Below are 15800 nucleotides of genomic sequence, written 5' to 3'. Positions count from 1 at the left end.
ACAGCCATGCAGAACAAAAGTTGGTGATTAAAAACAAAATGAGTTATCAGGCTAACCTGTATGTTAGATGGAGCTGTATCTGCGATATTTTCTGTTTTATTTTTCACTGTAGTTAAGTGACAATCTATCCTGGTTATTTCTTTACTTCATGGTTTATTAAACAATGGCCGAGGGATCCAAATATGGCAGCCCATTTTTCATTATAGCTGCTGAGTGCATATTTCCACTACCTACTATAAATATTAATTGTACAATTTTGGAGAAGATAACCAAATTTCTCCCAATTTGAAGTTCCCTCCGCACTGCAGTCCTTGTCAGCAGTACTTTGTTACCTGCGGATGTAAATACAGGTGGTACAGTAGTCAGCTCTTTCGCCTCACAGCCAGAGGATTGGGCCCTTCTGTGTTTGCATGTTCTCTACTGTGGGTTCTCTCCAGGTTCTCCAGCTTCCTCCCACAGTCAGAAGACATGCAGGTTGGGTGAATTGTTGACTCCAAATCGCCCATTTATGAATGTACGTGTGGTTGTCTGTCTCTATGTGTCAGCCCTGTGATTGTCCAGGGTGTACCCTGCCTCTTGCCCAAATTCAGCTGGTCGTCTCCAGCCCCCCCGTCACCCTGAAAAGGATAAGCGGTTACATATGATGTAAATACTCACGCTACCACCTTAATATATGTGCAGTATGTTGTTGCCAGCAGCTTCTATTCACATGATTGCAATCAGCTTCCTCGGGAGCGTGCAACACTTGGGAGGTTCTCAGTAGTGCCCAACTGATAAATCAATCGGACCGATATTAAGATGAGTGCCAAATATATGTTTGAGATAATTGGGAGGTAGTGTCTCCATTACTTTGTCCAACAAAGAGAACTGACAAGTGTATTTTTACAGTAAAATGTCCCATTTAATACATTTCTTTGTTGTATTTTCAAAAATGTCGATCAGATATTTCAAACTCAATTAACGCAACTGCATCGCAAATGTTTACAAGCTAATATCTTGACACGATTCTCTTGGCTTTTTTACATGAGTAGAGGTTTATTCCCTTTGTATAACTTAAATGTTGGCCTCGCACAAATTAAAATCACTTTATTCATCTGATTCCTTATTTGGAATTTACTTTACATGTTAGTGATATTTTCATTGTCTTCCTGGTGTTGTAAAGGTGTCACCACAGTGTTTTACTTTATAGTTTCAGTTTGAGACCCCTGTCAATGAATTCAGTGCATCTTAACATTTTAGTTTTTTGTTTTAAATGAGGGGGGGCTGATGACTGGCAGGATGTCCTTATGGGCCACTCAACGTCTTGTTTTGTTCTCGCTTTGTCTTTACCATTCATAATCCTCATTTAAAAAAAAAAATCCAAAATCTAATTTGATGCATGTCCATATCATGAAATTTACCATCGATGCCCATGTTCCTGTATCCCCATTAAAAAATACAAATGAACTGTGATTTTTTTTTAGTGGGGAAATAAATAAAAAAAACACCACTCAGTTCATGAAAGTTCCTTAGTTACTTTTTTTTCCTGCTCATAACAATCACATCCTGCCGGCAGCGCAGATCTAAATAAGTTTTCGTAACTTTAACTTAAAAACTAGAGGTGGGTGTTTCGCCTTTAAGAGTTAAGAAACTTGAAACCTTGTTTGCGCAACAATCAGTGCAGCTCACAGCCGCCAAAGTGTCTAGACTAGCACATGATGGTAGTCAGCCAATGGCTCCATCGCTCTCCTCGGGGGCCCCGTGTGTGTGTGCGTGTACGTGTGTGTGTGTGTGTGTGCGTGTACGTGTGTGTGTGTGTGTGTGTGTGTGTGTGTGTGTGTGAGGAAGCGGGGGGGAAAAAAGAAAAAGAGAGAGAAACAGGGAGAAAGAAAGAGACCTGGGCTGCAGTTTGGTTTAGATCCGAGTAGAGAAGCAGAAGCGCGATTCAGCCCCGGATTGTTACTCTTCATGTAATTTCTACTCGCGAGGATATTTTGTTGGGATTGTAACAAAAAAAAAAAAAAAAAATTAAGAAGTCCCCTGACAAGAAGACGACACGGATCCTGATTTGTAGTGCATTTTTCTTGGGATTAAATCGCCTCGAAACACCTCATGCCCTTCGTGCCGGTGTAGAAAGTAGATCTGAGCTTGTTAAAAGTCCGAAACTGTTTCAGGCAGCGAGTTCCCGTCTTTCGTTGAAGGCTTCTGGCTTTGGATTATGCTTCCAAGTATATTATGTTATGTTATTATGTATTCTACATTTTTCATTCGTTCGTAACAAACACATAAACAATCAATTCCGCAGCGATCCTGGATAATAAATCACAATTTCACCCGCTTGGTCATTTGCAGCACATTCGGCTAAATGAATGCATTTTGATCGGAATGCTGCAGTGCATTTATTGCGCGATTCTGCTGTTGTAAATGCAACAAAATAGCCTTCCCTCTAATGTTGCGGTTTTGCCACAAATGCTCGTCAATTGGCTGTGCATGCGTTGCACGGCATTTCACAGACATTAATGTTTTGCAACGACCGTAGAAGTATCTGTGATATTCGGATATCCGTACAAGAATAAAACCCCTCATATAGATTTTCAAGTTGTCGTATGTTCAGGACGAAACGCTCAGGTCTTGTGCGGCGACTCTGGAGAAGCCGTTTGATCCCAGATAACGAAGGGGAAGATGGAAATGGCAAAACTAGTGAGGGCTGTCGGGACGATCTGTTCGGAAACAACCCAGAGAAGATTCCCAAAAGGGAGCTCGCACCGATGACCCCTAGCGGGTCTCTTGCAGGGGACATAGGGGGTGTGTGCACCCGGAGCCCCGTGGAGAGCAGCGGCTTGGGGGTCACGTCGGACCAAGATGGGGGTGCAGTGTGCGTCCAGGAGCAGGGGAGCCCCCGCTCCATACAGGACAGAGAATGCAGGACAGTAACGTGCTGCTTATTTAAAGACCGGGACCACTCCAAGTTCAGGGGTCCGGAGACGGCTCAGGGTACCGCGGATCCGGGGTCGTGTCACTTCGTGTTGCGGAACCTTGGACCACGGGATAGCCGCTCTCCTGAGGCGCAGGAGGCGATGCCACGCTCGGTGTTGGAGCAAGAACTGAAATCGGCCACATACTCTCTTTTAAAACGGCTAAAAGAAAGAGCGCTGGATACCTTACTAGAGGCGGTGGAGTCCAGAGGAGGGATGCCGAGCGACTGTGTTATGATTCCCCGGACAGAGCTGAGGTTGGGCGGCCATGTGGCATCCCCACAGCTGCTCGTGTGTAAACTGTACCGCTGGTCCGACCTCCAGCACCCTGCCCAGCTCAAACCGCTCTGTGAGTGTAAGAGCTTTGGGGCTCCGGACAGTCCGGCAGTATGCTGCAACCCCTATCACTACAGCCGGCTCTGTGGGCCAGGTAAGGGCATCTGCCAGGACACATACACTGTCTGTATGTAGCACCACACAGGCCTAGCCAGATGCTGCCTCTGGGGGTGTAAAGTCACCAGGTAGTCCATGAAGGCATCTGGGTCCATGTTGTTTGTTTCTCCTTAGTTTGTCTTTGACTTCCCTGTCTTTAGCCACAGTTTTGTAGACTACCATCTTTACTTGTGGACATTCCTATGTTCTATAAACCTACAAGTAAATGCTGCAGAGACATAACAGTGAGGCCTATTTTGTCCATTTGCCAAATTACTATAAAGAGAACTAAAAAGGTCATATTGAAAGCAGAAATTAACTTTGCAAGATCGTAAAACTGTTAAGGGCCTTGAAATAGGCTCAGAAAATATTTCCCTATCACCATGTTTTATTTGTGTGGCATTGTTAGGCTTACTTTCATACTGAGAGATAGAGAAAGGCTGGCCGTTTGATTAAATAGTTCATTATTACTCAAGTCATCCTAATAGCAAAGTGAACAATAATAAAATCCTTTAGAGCTGAGGCACATTTAATGCAACATAAATGTGAGAGTCTACTTGTATGCCAGTTTGAATGTTATTGTTATGCTATTCTGAGGTTATCGTGATTAAGTTTAGTATATTCAGCAAAAATACCAAAACACGTGCAAAATATTGATTTGTTTTAATATGTTGGTCACTTTTAAAAGATTTGAGTTGCCTGGAAAGTTGTATATAAACAGCTTGGTGTACACCAGAGCATCGCTCATACTAGCCAACAACATCTGGGCTTTTCGATGAAGGATACTGTTAGTACTGCTGCTGTCCTTATGGCTATTCTAGCATTAAGTCTTTAATGAATTCCATGATAACATAAAGTACGTGACATCTTCAGTGCGTCTGAATACCTCAGTGGAATTGCCACTACAGCAGTTTTCGGTTCTTACCTCTGCTTCTTGCAGGGCTGTTGCCAGGTAATAGGCTGAACTATCAACAGTGTATGACATGACAGTAAAGACTCAATCAGAGGTTTGGACCTAGTGGCTGAGATCAGTTGTTGTGGTCAAGGATTAAGCTTCACAATCAATGAGCTATCTATGGCAGAACTTCCCTGACCTATATTAAACAGATTCAGGTTTGGCAGGGGGGCAAGCTTGTGATTTGGCAAACCTTAAACGCTAGGCCACTCGACCCCACTGACTCCAGAGAGGGAGAGGGGCACATACCCCATATTGGGACCAAGGCTCATAGTAGACATATCTCACATGCGCTCAAGCGTGGGCCGATAGAGCTGGTATTTCTTTCATGCTATTCAAGAAGGGGGGCTTTGAACCAAGACCGTAATCAGTGGTTTTTACATTGTTTGCAAGAGATATGGAATTATGTGAGACTAACATTCAATACATGAAATGTGTTTTAGTTTAAACACATTTTAATCATTTGTAAAACACAAGTCAATGCTTAAAAACAAGTCGTGCTGAAGTATTTGACAACACTGTTAAATCTACTTGGGTTTGATTTTTGGAGTGATTTAAAATAGACTACTTCTGTTATGGTCTTATGTAAGAATTTTTAAAGAATAAAACAATGTATAATGTGTTGCAGAGAGCTTGGATTGAAGTGGACAAAAACTTTTCCTTTTATTTTGCAAAGCATTACACTTTTCAAATGAGATCAGTTTCAAGTTGCGCACTAAAAGCCCTTTTGTCCTAAGGAGGTCCCCTCATGCTATTTAGGTGAAGGAGTGGTGATAATATACAGTTTGCATACTACTGGCGCCAGACTGACTAGCTGTGTATCTGAGTGACTGAGTTCAGATCCCAGCAATTACTGCCGCCACTCTTAAAGGACCCGCTGCTATTATGCTTTTCTCCTTCCCCTTTTCTCTGTAGGCGAGGTCACAGTGTGCTCACAAAGTTTTCTTTCCTTTGTGCTTTCCTTCTTCTGCCAGTTATTCACTTCATTTCTCCTCTTTTTATTGGATTAAATCAAGGGACACAGTGTTAAGTTCAAAAGCAGAAATGTACTCTGATTCATCAAACTACTAATTAAAAGTTGTTGTGACGACTGCTTCAGTTAAATAAAACATGCTTAAATAAAAGAAAAAAAAACATAGTATTCTGTTGGCTTTATTAGCTTTTTAATGACCTTGTCTGTAGTGCAGACACAAAGCTGTAAGAGCTTCAAAAGGAAGTGAAAATGCTTCAATAGTTGTAATATGAAACATTCAATAGATAAGGATCTGTTACACGGTGTTTACAGTTATTTCACTAACCAGCTTTGTCAGCCGCTTTGCATCAGAGGAACTTGTCAACACACAATTCATTTTTACAGTTTATTAGTCAAAGTATGTAAACAGTGCTTAATAAAATCTCTCTTTAGACCCCCAAACAGTTCCTTTAAGTTTGAAATGCTCAAATATGACTTTCTTATGCTTAGTGAGTTTTAGATTCTTTCTTTCTTATAAACAGTATTTCTTCCTCTTGTTAGCTTATTGACTTGAATTGTTTTGTGTTACAGAGTCACCCCCACCTCCTTATTCGAGGCTTTCCCCTAATGAAGAACACAAGCCACTGGGTGAGTGACACACCTGGCGCTTTATGTTTCATCCTCATTGTTTTGTCAGAATTCTGCTGTTAACATTGATCCTCTGTGTTATGACTTGTAACCGGATAGTTGTAAAACTGTAATGACTTGATTTATTGTGTTTTTCATTCATAATTACAGATCTTAAGGGCCTGCAAAGGGCACAGACAGTCTTTTGTTCATGCTCTGGTTTAACAGAAAGAAAAAGAAATAAAGCAATGTGGAAAATGTTAATGGCTCTAATTGGGTACAGTTACTGGCAAACTGCATGGCAGCTTTGAGATGAGACCTAGGCCAGCATGTGGCATGATGTCAGCATGCCAGCCAGAGCTGGGTTGCATGGTGTGGGTAGTATGTACTGGGGGCTGCTGGGACTTTGGAGCCTGGCAGCTAGCTGGGCCTGCAAGCTGAACTACAGCTGAGGTTTCTGGTCGAGGGGGATGTCATCAGGTAAAGGCCTGTTAGTGAAGTTGCCAGGTTATCCACTATGGGATTAGCCCCACATGGTGCTAATTGTTTGAATTTGATGCAAAATAAGAAACATTTTCTCGTTGAAATGAAGAGGTAGCAATTAATCCTCTTGTGCTGATGGTTAGTGACAGATCAGACTAGTTGCAGATGAATAATTTCTGTTTTGTGTCCCCGCAGATCTGTCAGACTCCACATTGTCTTACACTGAAACGGAGGCAGCCAGCTCACCAAATATCACACCTGGGGAATTCTCAGGTGGGTGTGTTTCTCCAACTGTCACCGCTCTCCAAATAAGGAGTTTATGTCCGAAATGTCTTGTCCTTATTTTAGAAATAAATAACTAACAGAAGTTTGTCATCCCAGAGGAGCCACTCTGTGAATACTGAAGTAATTAGTAAATGAAGCTCAAGTGTTTTTCTGTTGTGATGTACATTGTGTAAGAGAAGGGGGCATTTATTGTTTGGTTGGCACAGTAGACATACTGTATAGCTTCTGGTGGTCAAATGCTGTTTGCAGCAGAAGTGTGGTTTGACATACAGTACGTAGAAGTGAGTATGGACATGTAGTAGGTACTAAAGTAAATATGAACTCAACTTCATTATGTTTTCACCTGATTTTGGATATATGTGTGAACAGCTGTTTGAAGTAGAAGGGCCATTATAGTGACTCAATAACTATCTTAAATACAGTGTGACTTTCTAAAGAAGCATTACTCAAAAAAGAGCTTTCACTTTGTCATGTGAAAATATTAAGTTTAGCACCATGTTTGATGAAAAGACGTGTTTGATGACGAAATCACCCACGTGCTAAAGATCATTAGTGCATGGATTAGGGGCTTTCCTTTTTCCCTGAACTATGATTTAAGTTGATAGATTGAGCAATAAAGCTCATAAGACAGATGTTCATTTGTAAATAAGAGATAAGTGTCTTGCATGTCTGTGCATATTGCTTTAAAACTAAATAATACAATCTATGAATCAACATATTAGCACACGACTATATCACAGAGCTACCATGACTTTGTTCAGTGCTGCATTGTCCTAAAATGGGATTAGTTGTTTTTTTTACAGTCAAAGGAGGTATACTTCTTTCAGATTGTACAGTTCAGTACTCTACTCTGCATAGCTTTTGAGTGTAACTGGATGAATATGCAAGCTCAAGAAGGTAATTTCATTTTGATGTTGCACTTTATTCCTTCTCATTAAGGGCCATTACAAACAGTCGGTGCTTTAAAGATAAAGGTTTCATTGTAAGTGGTGCAGAGGTTCAGCGGGGCGTGTGCGTTGGCCACAGAGCTGGCCTCCCCTCTCCTCTGTTTTTCTTTCAGAAATATTTGAGTGGGATCAAACTGTAATAAGATCCAAGCTCACTCAGAAACACACACAAGCACACGTAGTTGTGCACATGCGTGTGCGCATACACTCACACATACAACTCTACCAAGCCTGGCTGTAAGTGGGCTGCAGGGAGGGGTGGGTTTAAATGGAGTTTCTCCTGTGAATGGGGCCACACCAAAGGAAGCGAGTAGAAACAGTCCTGTCCTCTGATTTGAAATGAAACACTCCTTTCTCATGGCATAGAGTAAGCATGCCTCCCCCTTCATGCTAGGTTCCGTAGCCAACATGTACAGTGTCATGTAGATGGGGAGTCAGAGCCCTCATTTTGGAACAACATTTCCTGTTAAAGGTTCTGCCATGGCTCAGAGGCCTGGACACTGAGCAGTTGACATGGCTACCTGGCAGTAAAGTATTCAGTCAGCAAGGGCCCCCCTCCTCCCCGGTACACATGCTGTCACCACCTCAGCATGGCCCGGCGACACTCCCTGAGTCAACAAATGAGGGGCTTGTCAGAGCGCGCACCACAATTCCTCAGAGACTGTGGTGAGGAGGGAGGATCTAGACATGCTAGGCTTTGGTTTCTTCCAACTGTGTCGCTGCTTGTGAAGGCCAGGCCGGATCACGCTGCATTGGCTGGGACACACTCCGCAACTTGGACTTGGGCAGCAGAATGACCAGTGCTCTGCTGGTGCTGTGAGCTGAATCGTGTCGCCAGTTTGTCTCTGATCATGTTGCATTTGGACCGTATGGTTGTTCTTTATTTTTAGATACAAAAGAGTGTCCTTGTTGAGTGAAACAAACCATCAGCATCTTGTCAGTGAAACAGATCTTCCACTATGTAGCTTATTCCATCATAAGACCAAGAGCCTGAAGGCCTTCTCATACAGCCCACTTAGTTCTGCTGTAACACGAAGGCATGTAATGCATATTGTCAAGTTATCCTGTGTTGACCTGGAGATGACTTTCTCTGTGAATCCCCCTGCAGCTCGGGTAGAGAGAGTGTCTGTTTGTAACCAGAGTTGTATGGGATCCAGACTCCACCCCTCAGGCAGGAACAAGTAAACCTCTTAAAAAGCAAGTCTGGGGGGCACTTGGTGGATGTGTGGGGTGTAGTCAAATAATCAACGGCACTTTACAACCCGGGGCCAAAGAAATACCCACTGAACATTCTTCTGCATCTCAAAAAGGCTGAGAAACGGATCAGAACTGGTTGTTTTGGTAGATAAGCTCGTTCTTCCATATCCATCAACATAATAAATGTATTCAGTGGAATTCGAAAAGTAATTCTCCCCCCGCTTTAGATTATTTATATCGATACACTATATGTACACATTAGTGTTGGAGTTGCATTTAACTGCAGATACATTTCTCTCTGGCTGATTCTTGCAGTTGTTAAAATGCTAAAATGTTCTTACATTTTCCCAGCTTCCCCATGTGCACATTATTATATTACTCTTAGTGTCACACCTCCAGTTACTGTGTGGTCATAGACATTTGAACTATTCACAGTGTCTTATTTAAACATGGCTGTGAGAGGGAGAGACAGCCCCAGCAGGCGCTCTGTGACATCTCTTTACGTCATGTGCGTACCCAGCTTGTATACCTTAGCACTGTGTGTGTGAGGGAATGTGCCTTTGCTGGTGCTACCCTCCCAGTCTGCCCCCACACCTGTTTCCTCACCGCCTGGGCCTTGTTGTGTGGACCTCAGAGTGAAGCCCTTTGAAGCGGGTCTCATTGCTTCCTCTATGACTGTCTGAGGGGGTGTTTCTCCCCTACACATTGAAACTATTATGTCAGTCACATTGTCTCTGACATTAGGGGCTCTTCATGTCTGTCACTTCTTCGTTGTAATGCTGTTCTCAATGTGAGGAGGTATGCCAAGATGTCTTTGCATTGCTACTTAAGAATTTCTGTCATTGAGGATATGGTCATTTAAAGAACAATAAGTGTCACTGTGTGTAGTGATTATCATATTACCAAAGTGTAATGTACAATGGATGACGCAGGCCTTCCCTCTTTGCCAGGTTTAGACTGCTGTAAGATCACGGCGCCAGTTTATCTACATTCTTCAGTCATTAGAGGTTGTGTCCTCAATCAACCCAGTGGAATTTGTCAGCATAACACTGTGTGTACACACTCCTGTTGGTGTAAGTTGAGATCACCAATGTAGATGGAGGGGCTCCCTCAGATTTGCTGGGTCAGGTGACCAAAAGACCCGCAGAGTGACCTGAGTCGTCGTACTTTTATTTTATTTTCCTCTTCTTTTTTTTTTTCTTCTTCTTCCTGAGAGGAGAGGAAAAGTTGGACCGGAGGAGCGGAAAGATTGAAAGTTGTTAGACGTGGATAGCACAGACTGCTGTTGCGCTTACTGGAGGGAAGAGGGCATCAGCAGGTAGTCAGGGTTCCCACACAGTAATCCCACAGTGCCCTCCTCCGTCTGCCGGTCAGTCTCGGCAGGAAAGGCCGGCGCTGTCTCCCTGGATGTCTCGTCTGCAGACAGGCACTGTGTCAGGTCCCCTCTGGTATTGACTGATTCTTCTAGGCAGAACAAGGCATTCAGTAAATAGATGGGAAGGGCCTCACGTGAGTCACGCAACAGATTGCTCAAGGAAATTACAGTGTACAATGCGGAGGTGCTGGGACCGCGAAAACGCATTTGTAAAGCTTCTGTTTATATATTAAGTCTTCGTTTCTTCCTCATTTAAGTGCAGAGGCATACTGACATACATTCACACGCAGGAGCAAAGCTAATTAAATCGTGCAGTCAATACTAATCACAGCCTGCCCGTCTGTGTCAGGAAGAGGCCCTTAGTATCAAACTCTTCACTCTGTCTGTGTCAGAGACAGCGGAAATGCATGGAATAATAAGACAGTCTAATCAAGGCACGCAATGCTTCTCTTGATTAAAGTAGATTAGACTGGACCTGTCCTAGTTGATCTGACTTTGAAGGCATATGATTCCACTTCTGCTGGGATCCAATTACAAAGAATATCAACTGTATGCATTTGTAAACATTTGGGATAAATTGCACCTCTAATTTGACTGTGGGTTAGAGGGTCCTGCTCCAATCGGAAGATCAACGGTTACACCGGTCCGCATGTCGAAGTGTCCTTGGGCAAGATACTGAACCCCAAATTGCGCCAGAAAGGTGTGCCATCTGTGTGAATGTGAATTAGTTTAGATCCTGATGAACAAGTGGGATCTTGTGTGGCTGCCTCTGCCATCAGTGTATGAATGTGTGTGTGAATGTTGACATGCAGTGTAAAGCACTTTGAGTGGTCGGACGACTAGAAAGGCGCTGTATAAATGCAAGTCCCATCTACCATTTCATTTGCTCTGAATTGTCTCATGTTTTTCCGCATTAGATCATCTATTCTGTTCATTGAAGTTTTCTTCGCATTTTATTGATGGCTCTTTTAAGTTGGGCTCTATTTTTTCTCCCCTGTGCTTATATGATGCTGGGGGACATAATGTAGGTGACATCATTTACAGCACACCTAGATCCACAGCCAAATGCTTCATTTATAGCTCTGGAATTAACATATTCAATTGAACGCTAATATATGTCGCCGCGCTCCTTAAAATGTAGTGTGTTTTGTATATATAGTATTCGTTTCCCGCTGTGCAGACATCTAGCTCTCTCTTTATGTAGCAGCAGTACACTGACTCTGCACTGCTCAGACAGAGGTATGGCCTGATGGAGTGACAACTGCATCAGCATGTTAGCAATGTCCCCCTCCCCACCTCGAGGCATGATCCCCCTGCTCAGTCCCACAGACCCCAGAGTGAAGCAGCCCGGGCTCATCTCCCCCTGCCGCCTGGCACATGGCCTCAGGTTTCCACCGCAGCCCTGAGCCTTCCCAGCGCCTGGCCGCCCACACTCCCTCAGGAGCCCCAATGCTCCAGGATACGGGATGTGGAAATAATGTGACTCGAGTGCTTCCACCCTGCCTCCCGAAATCAGGTTTTGCGGATTGTTTATTTGAGGGGAAGGAGGCCTCAGACAAACATCCTGTTTTAAAAAAGCTGCCTGGGTTTTGTAGCAATGCAGGGCGGTGAATTGCCCCTTTGACAGGGGGAGACTGAGGAATGTTGAAGAGCAGGCCAGCATCTCGGGGGGGGGGGGCATAAGGGGGCTCTTCTCACCCATTCGTCATGTCCAGTTCGCAGAGTCCATTTTTAAACTGGGGGTGGAGGGTTGTAGCTATACATCCTGAAGGGTCTTGTGCTCTATTCTCTCTGTAGTAGTGTAGGGCCTGTACCTTCAGTCCCCGTCTCAAGTATCCGTTCCTGTCCTGGGAGGTTGACTTCCATTTCCCCTTACGTAACACACATACACATAGAAAAAGAGCCATTGATAAGTGCGATAAGGCCATTTTTCATTTTCCTTTTCTCAGCATTGTTAGACCGTGGTGGGTCAGAAATCCATTTCAACTTGTTTTCTTGGGGGTTATGACATTGATGATCCTCAGATTCCTCTAAGTTCTAGATGAACTATTGGCTCACTAATATAACACGTTTGTTGATGTGTATAGAAGGGTGTTGCGTGTTTGTATTTGTGTGATTGCATTAGTTTGTTTCCCATCTGTCAGATTGCAACAAGATTTTCTGGCCATTTGATTAAGATCTTTTACTTTGTGTTTTCCAGGTTTATCATTCTAAATTGTCACATAGATGGAGGGTGGGTGTTGTAGTTGTCATTGTGTTGGGGTTTCGTCACACAAAATTTGCTCTAAGAGTGGATTTTCAGTCAGAACTGGCAACACAGTTCCTAGACGTGGTGAGGTAATGTGACCTCTATGTGCAGAGTGAAAGCCATGCTAATCTAAAGCAGTCCTTGGAGAGGCCTGAAACCCCTTACATGTCAACAGAAACTTGCCTGCTGGGCTTAATATTTATCTGTCTCGGCCTGGCAAGCCAGAGTGGTGCCAGTGCTGCTGGGTGTTTGACTAACTTCTGAAGGGCTCACAGATAAAGATAAATCTAAAGCCTTATACACAACTATGAGTCTAAGCTCACAGTGCTGCGCTTGTCATTTGAATTTGCAGAGTGTACTGTGCTCAGGATAAGATGGACTATGTTTGATTTCAGGGCTTACCACACAGATAGAAATTGCTGTCTGTAGAAATAACAGGAGGTGTGCTCAGGCTATAATTTGTGCCCCATATTCTACCTTGGCAAACAAAGTGAGTGAGCTAATCTTGTCGTGTGCTCAGGGAGTGCTGCTGTTACCATCTTCTCTTCCTTCACACCGCAGCGCAGCACACGCCTCCACCAATAGCTCCATTCATTCAGCTCAGGGCAAAGGGTTACAGCAACAAATAAAGAGCGTGCAATGCCATTAAAAATGTATGGAATGTCCAACTGTTAGTTTAGTGTTTTAGTGTGCCTCCTCTCAAGGCTGAGAGGGGGAACAATACTCCATTTGAGCTGGCCACTGTAAATGTGCTAGCCTTGCAACGCCTGGCAAGCAGTGGTGAAGGAGGTGCCAGTTGTGGACGCTGTTTTTATTTTCTGACCATTTTACCCACAATTATAAATCCAGATACTGGCCTTGGCCAGCTATGATTTAGGCCTGTGGTCTGATTGCTGGCGAAAATAGATTTAAGATTTTTTTTTTTCCTTCCTCCCCAGAGGAGCATTGACAGTTGTGCCTGAACCTATGGCTGTCAGTGTTTTTAAAACTCAGAATAGCCAGCGCATTCTTTGAGCCTCCAGAATGCTGTGTGTGGATTAACTGTAGGGGCCCATGTCATCCGACATCTCTACACAAACCTTTTACAGCCGGAGAGAAAGGATAGGTGCTCATTGTTGATGTGTTGAGCAGTAAACTCCCAGTGTATCAAGGCCTGTTCATTTCTCTCTTTGTTGCACACGTTCAAACTGAGAGGCAGGGACTTGATTTTCTTTTTCTCTTTCCTTATCTTGAACTTGATCTGCTGGGGCTATATCTTCATTCCACTCCCTCGTTTCAAAGTGGGGCCAAGTTTGATAGACATCATTTGGAGCCTTTGATCTTGATCCCAAAAGATGAGTTCTTTAAATCGGAACAGAAAACCTTTATTTTGAGTGAATGGTCCAGCAAAACACCCCTAATAATATAGTGTTTAAATGGCTTAGTGCCCCGTTCTAACCAAGGTATTGTTTCCTGTGCATGTCCAAGTATGTATGTCCTCATGTTCCAAAGTTAACAAAGCACACCTTGACAAGGCAAGTTGCACTCTGGAAGAAAGTGTTTTGCCAGTAGTAGTTTATTACAAGTCATAAACATGCTTATTTGAAAATTGTAATTGATTTTCTTCCCCAGAGAAAATTGTATTTACTTTTGTAATGTGTGTTTTACTTATCTTTTATTTGTGTGTATTTCTGAAGTCTTTGCTGTGTGGCTCAGTTTGTGCAGTCAGGCTGTCGCATTTCAGGGTACGGTTTAGATTAGAGGTCTGGCTGTAGCTTCCCCCTCTTCCCCTCTCTGTGACTGCCAGCACATAATTTACTTAATGAAATCCTGCCATTCCCTTTAGCTTCAAGATTTTTTACAGATGTTGACAGGGAAGGAGTTTGTGAATTATTGGAAATGTTCACTCCTGCATTTTTAATGAATGTCTTGCTTGTTGTGAACGAGCGGACTTGTCGGAGATGGGGGGGAAACAGTTGTCTTTGTTTGGGGAGCTGGTGTCTGGATGCCCGCGGTGGAGCAGTGTGAGTTACAGCCCAGCAAGTGTTGTGATTGAAACAGAAACTCTGGTGCCACATTATCCTGACAGAACACATTCTCCTCACAGACTCTGATCCACTGGGCCGATCAATAGGAAACCATTGTTTGAACGGCAACTCTGTCCATTATAGCTGGTTCACCTCCCTGCCCGGTGGAAACCAAAACCTACCTTTCGCCTTAAATTAGTCAGACTAATATAACTCGTAATAATAGAGTTCCTTGTTATTGTTCATTTGAAACCAAGCTTTCGACACAGCTTGGCTATATAGGCCAGATAAAGTCAGTTTCTTCCCTTGGTCTAGGATCTTGCTTTTTCGACTCTGAAGAAAAGTATTAATCAAATATAAGTATGTATGTAAAAGTGTCAGACCACACAGCCAACACTTCTCTCATGTGACGTGTGATTTGGTGAGAATTTTTCACCAACCGAGACTCTTAAAGGAGAAATAAACCAACCTTCTTGATGCACCCCCACCCCCCACAGTCCTAACCAGAGTAGGAAGTTAGGAGGCACAGCGAGGAGGAGGAGGGGGGGTGTTTAGGAATGTGCAGGGTCTCCTCTACTCAAAACGCTCCAGCCTTCTTGGCTCGAAACTCCCTCCCTCACACACTCACAAACAAACACACTGACACGCACACACGCACCCACACACACACACACACACACAAACAGATAGGTTGTATGAGGAGGTGAAAGGGCGCAGCCACCCAGCAGGATGTTCGCTGAGTGTTTTGCTTTCTGTGCTCTCTCAGACTCCGCTGGCCTTTAACGCCGCCTGTAGATATGACATTTACAAACATTCCCCACAGTTTACACAGAGCCTTTACATGCACTGGAGGACTCTCCTAGGCCTCACTTGCATCACCACCATCACTTGTTCTGTGTCTCTCACACATTGCAGAGCTTTGGAGGAAACTTTGAGGAAATGAGCAGCACATTTTCTTCCGTCTTAAAAAAAAAAAGTCTTCTCGCCTCAAACCAGTGGTCTCTTACTCACGCGCCCAGACGGCTCCTCCATATTAGCCTCCTTAGCTTCCTGTGCTTTTTACACCCTCTGTTGTTTATTGATTTAATTTATGGATTCTGTTAGTTATCTGCTATCAAGGGTACAGCACTTTTCCTCCCTCATGGGGTCATCCAGAAACAGAGGGAAAGTGGAGAGGAAGTGGATGACAATGTAAAGCATTCCCATTGTGACCAGCCCGGCTTGGTGACTGGATTCAGTTTCTCCGGCTCCCACAGTGTTTTCTCCCAGCACATATCTCTTCCTCTCTTTCCCTCTCTCTCTCTCTCTCTCTCTCTCTCTCTCTCTCTCTCTCTCTCTC

General features: G+C 43.7%; 1 protein-coding gene across 1 annotated transcript in view; it reads left to right on the top strand.

The window, feature by feature from the left end:
- The first annotated feature begins 1870 nt into the window (after positions 1-1870).
- The window catches only part of smad6b (SMAD family member 6b), a 20322-nt gene continuing 6392 nt past the window's right edge, over positions 1871-15800 (top strand). The window contains exons 1-3 of the mRNA XM_031864368.1: positions 1871-3384; positions 5885-5941; positions 6599-6676. Coding sequence (XP_031720228.1) covers positions 2586-3384; positions 5885-5941; positions 6599-6676 — 934 coding nt within the window. The 5' untranslated portion in view covers positions 1871-2585. The remainder of the gene's footprint in view (positions 3385-5884; positions 5942-6598; positions 6677-15800) is intronic.

The sequence above is a fragment of the Anarrhichthys ocellatus genome, unplaced genomic scaffold (assembly GCF_004355925.1).
Source record: "Anarrhichthys ocellatus isolate YVR2014 unplaced genomic scaffold, GSC_Weel_1.0 scaffold2, whole genome shotgun sequence".
NCBI classification, from domain to species: Eukaryota; Metazoa; Chordata; class Actinopteri; order Perciformes; family Anarhichadidae; genus Anarrhichthys; species Anarrhichthys ocellatus.
The sequence above is the reverse complement of the archived record's forward strand: the minus strand, read 5'-3'. Positions and strand labels throughout refer to the sequence as shown.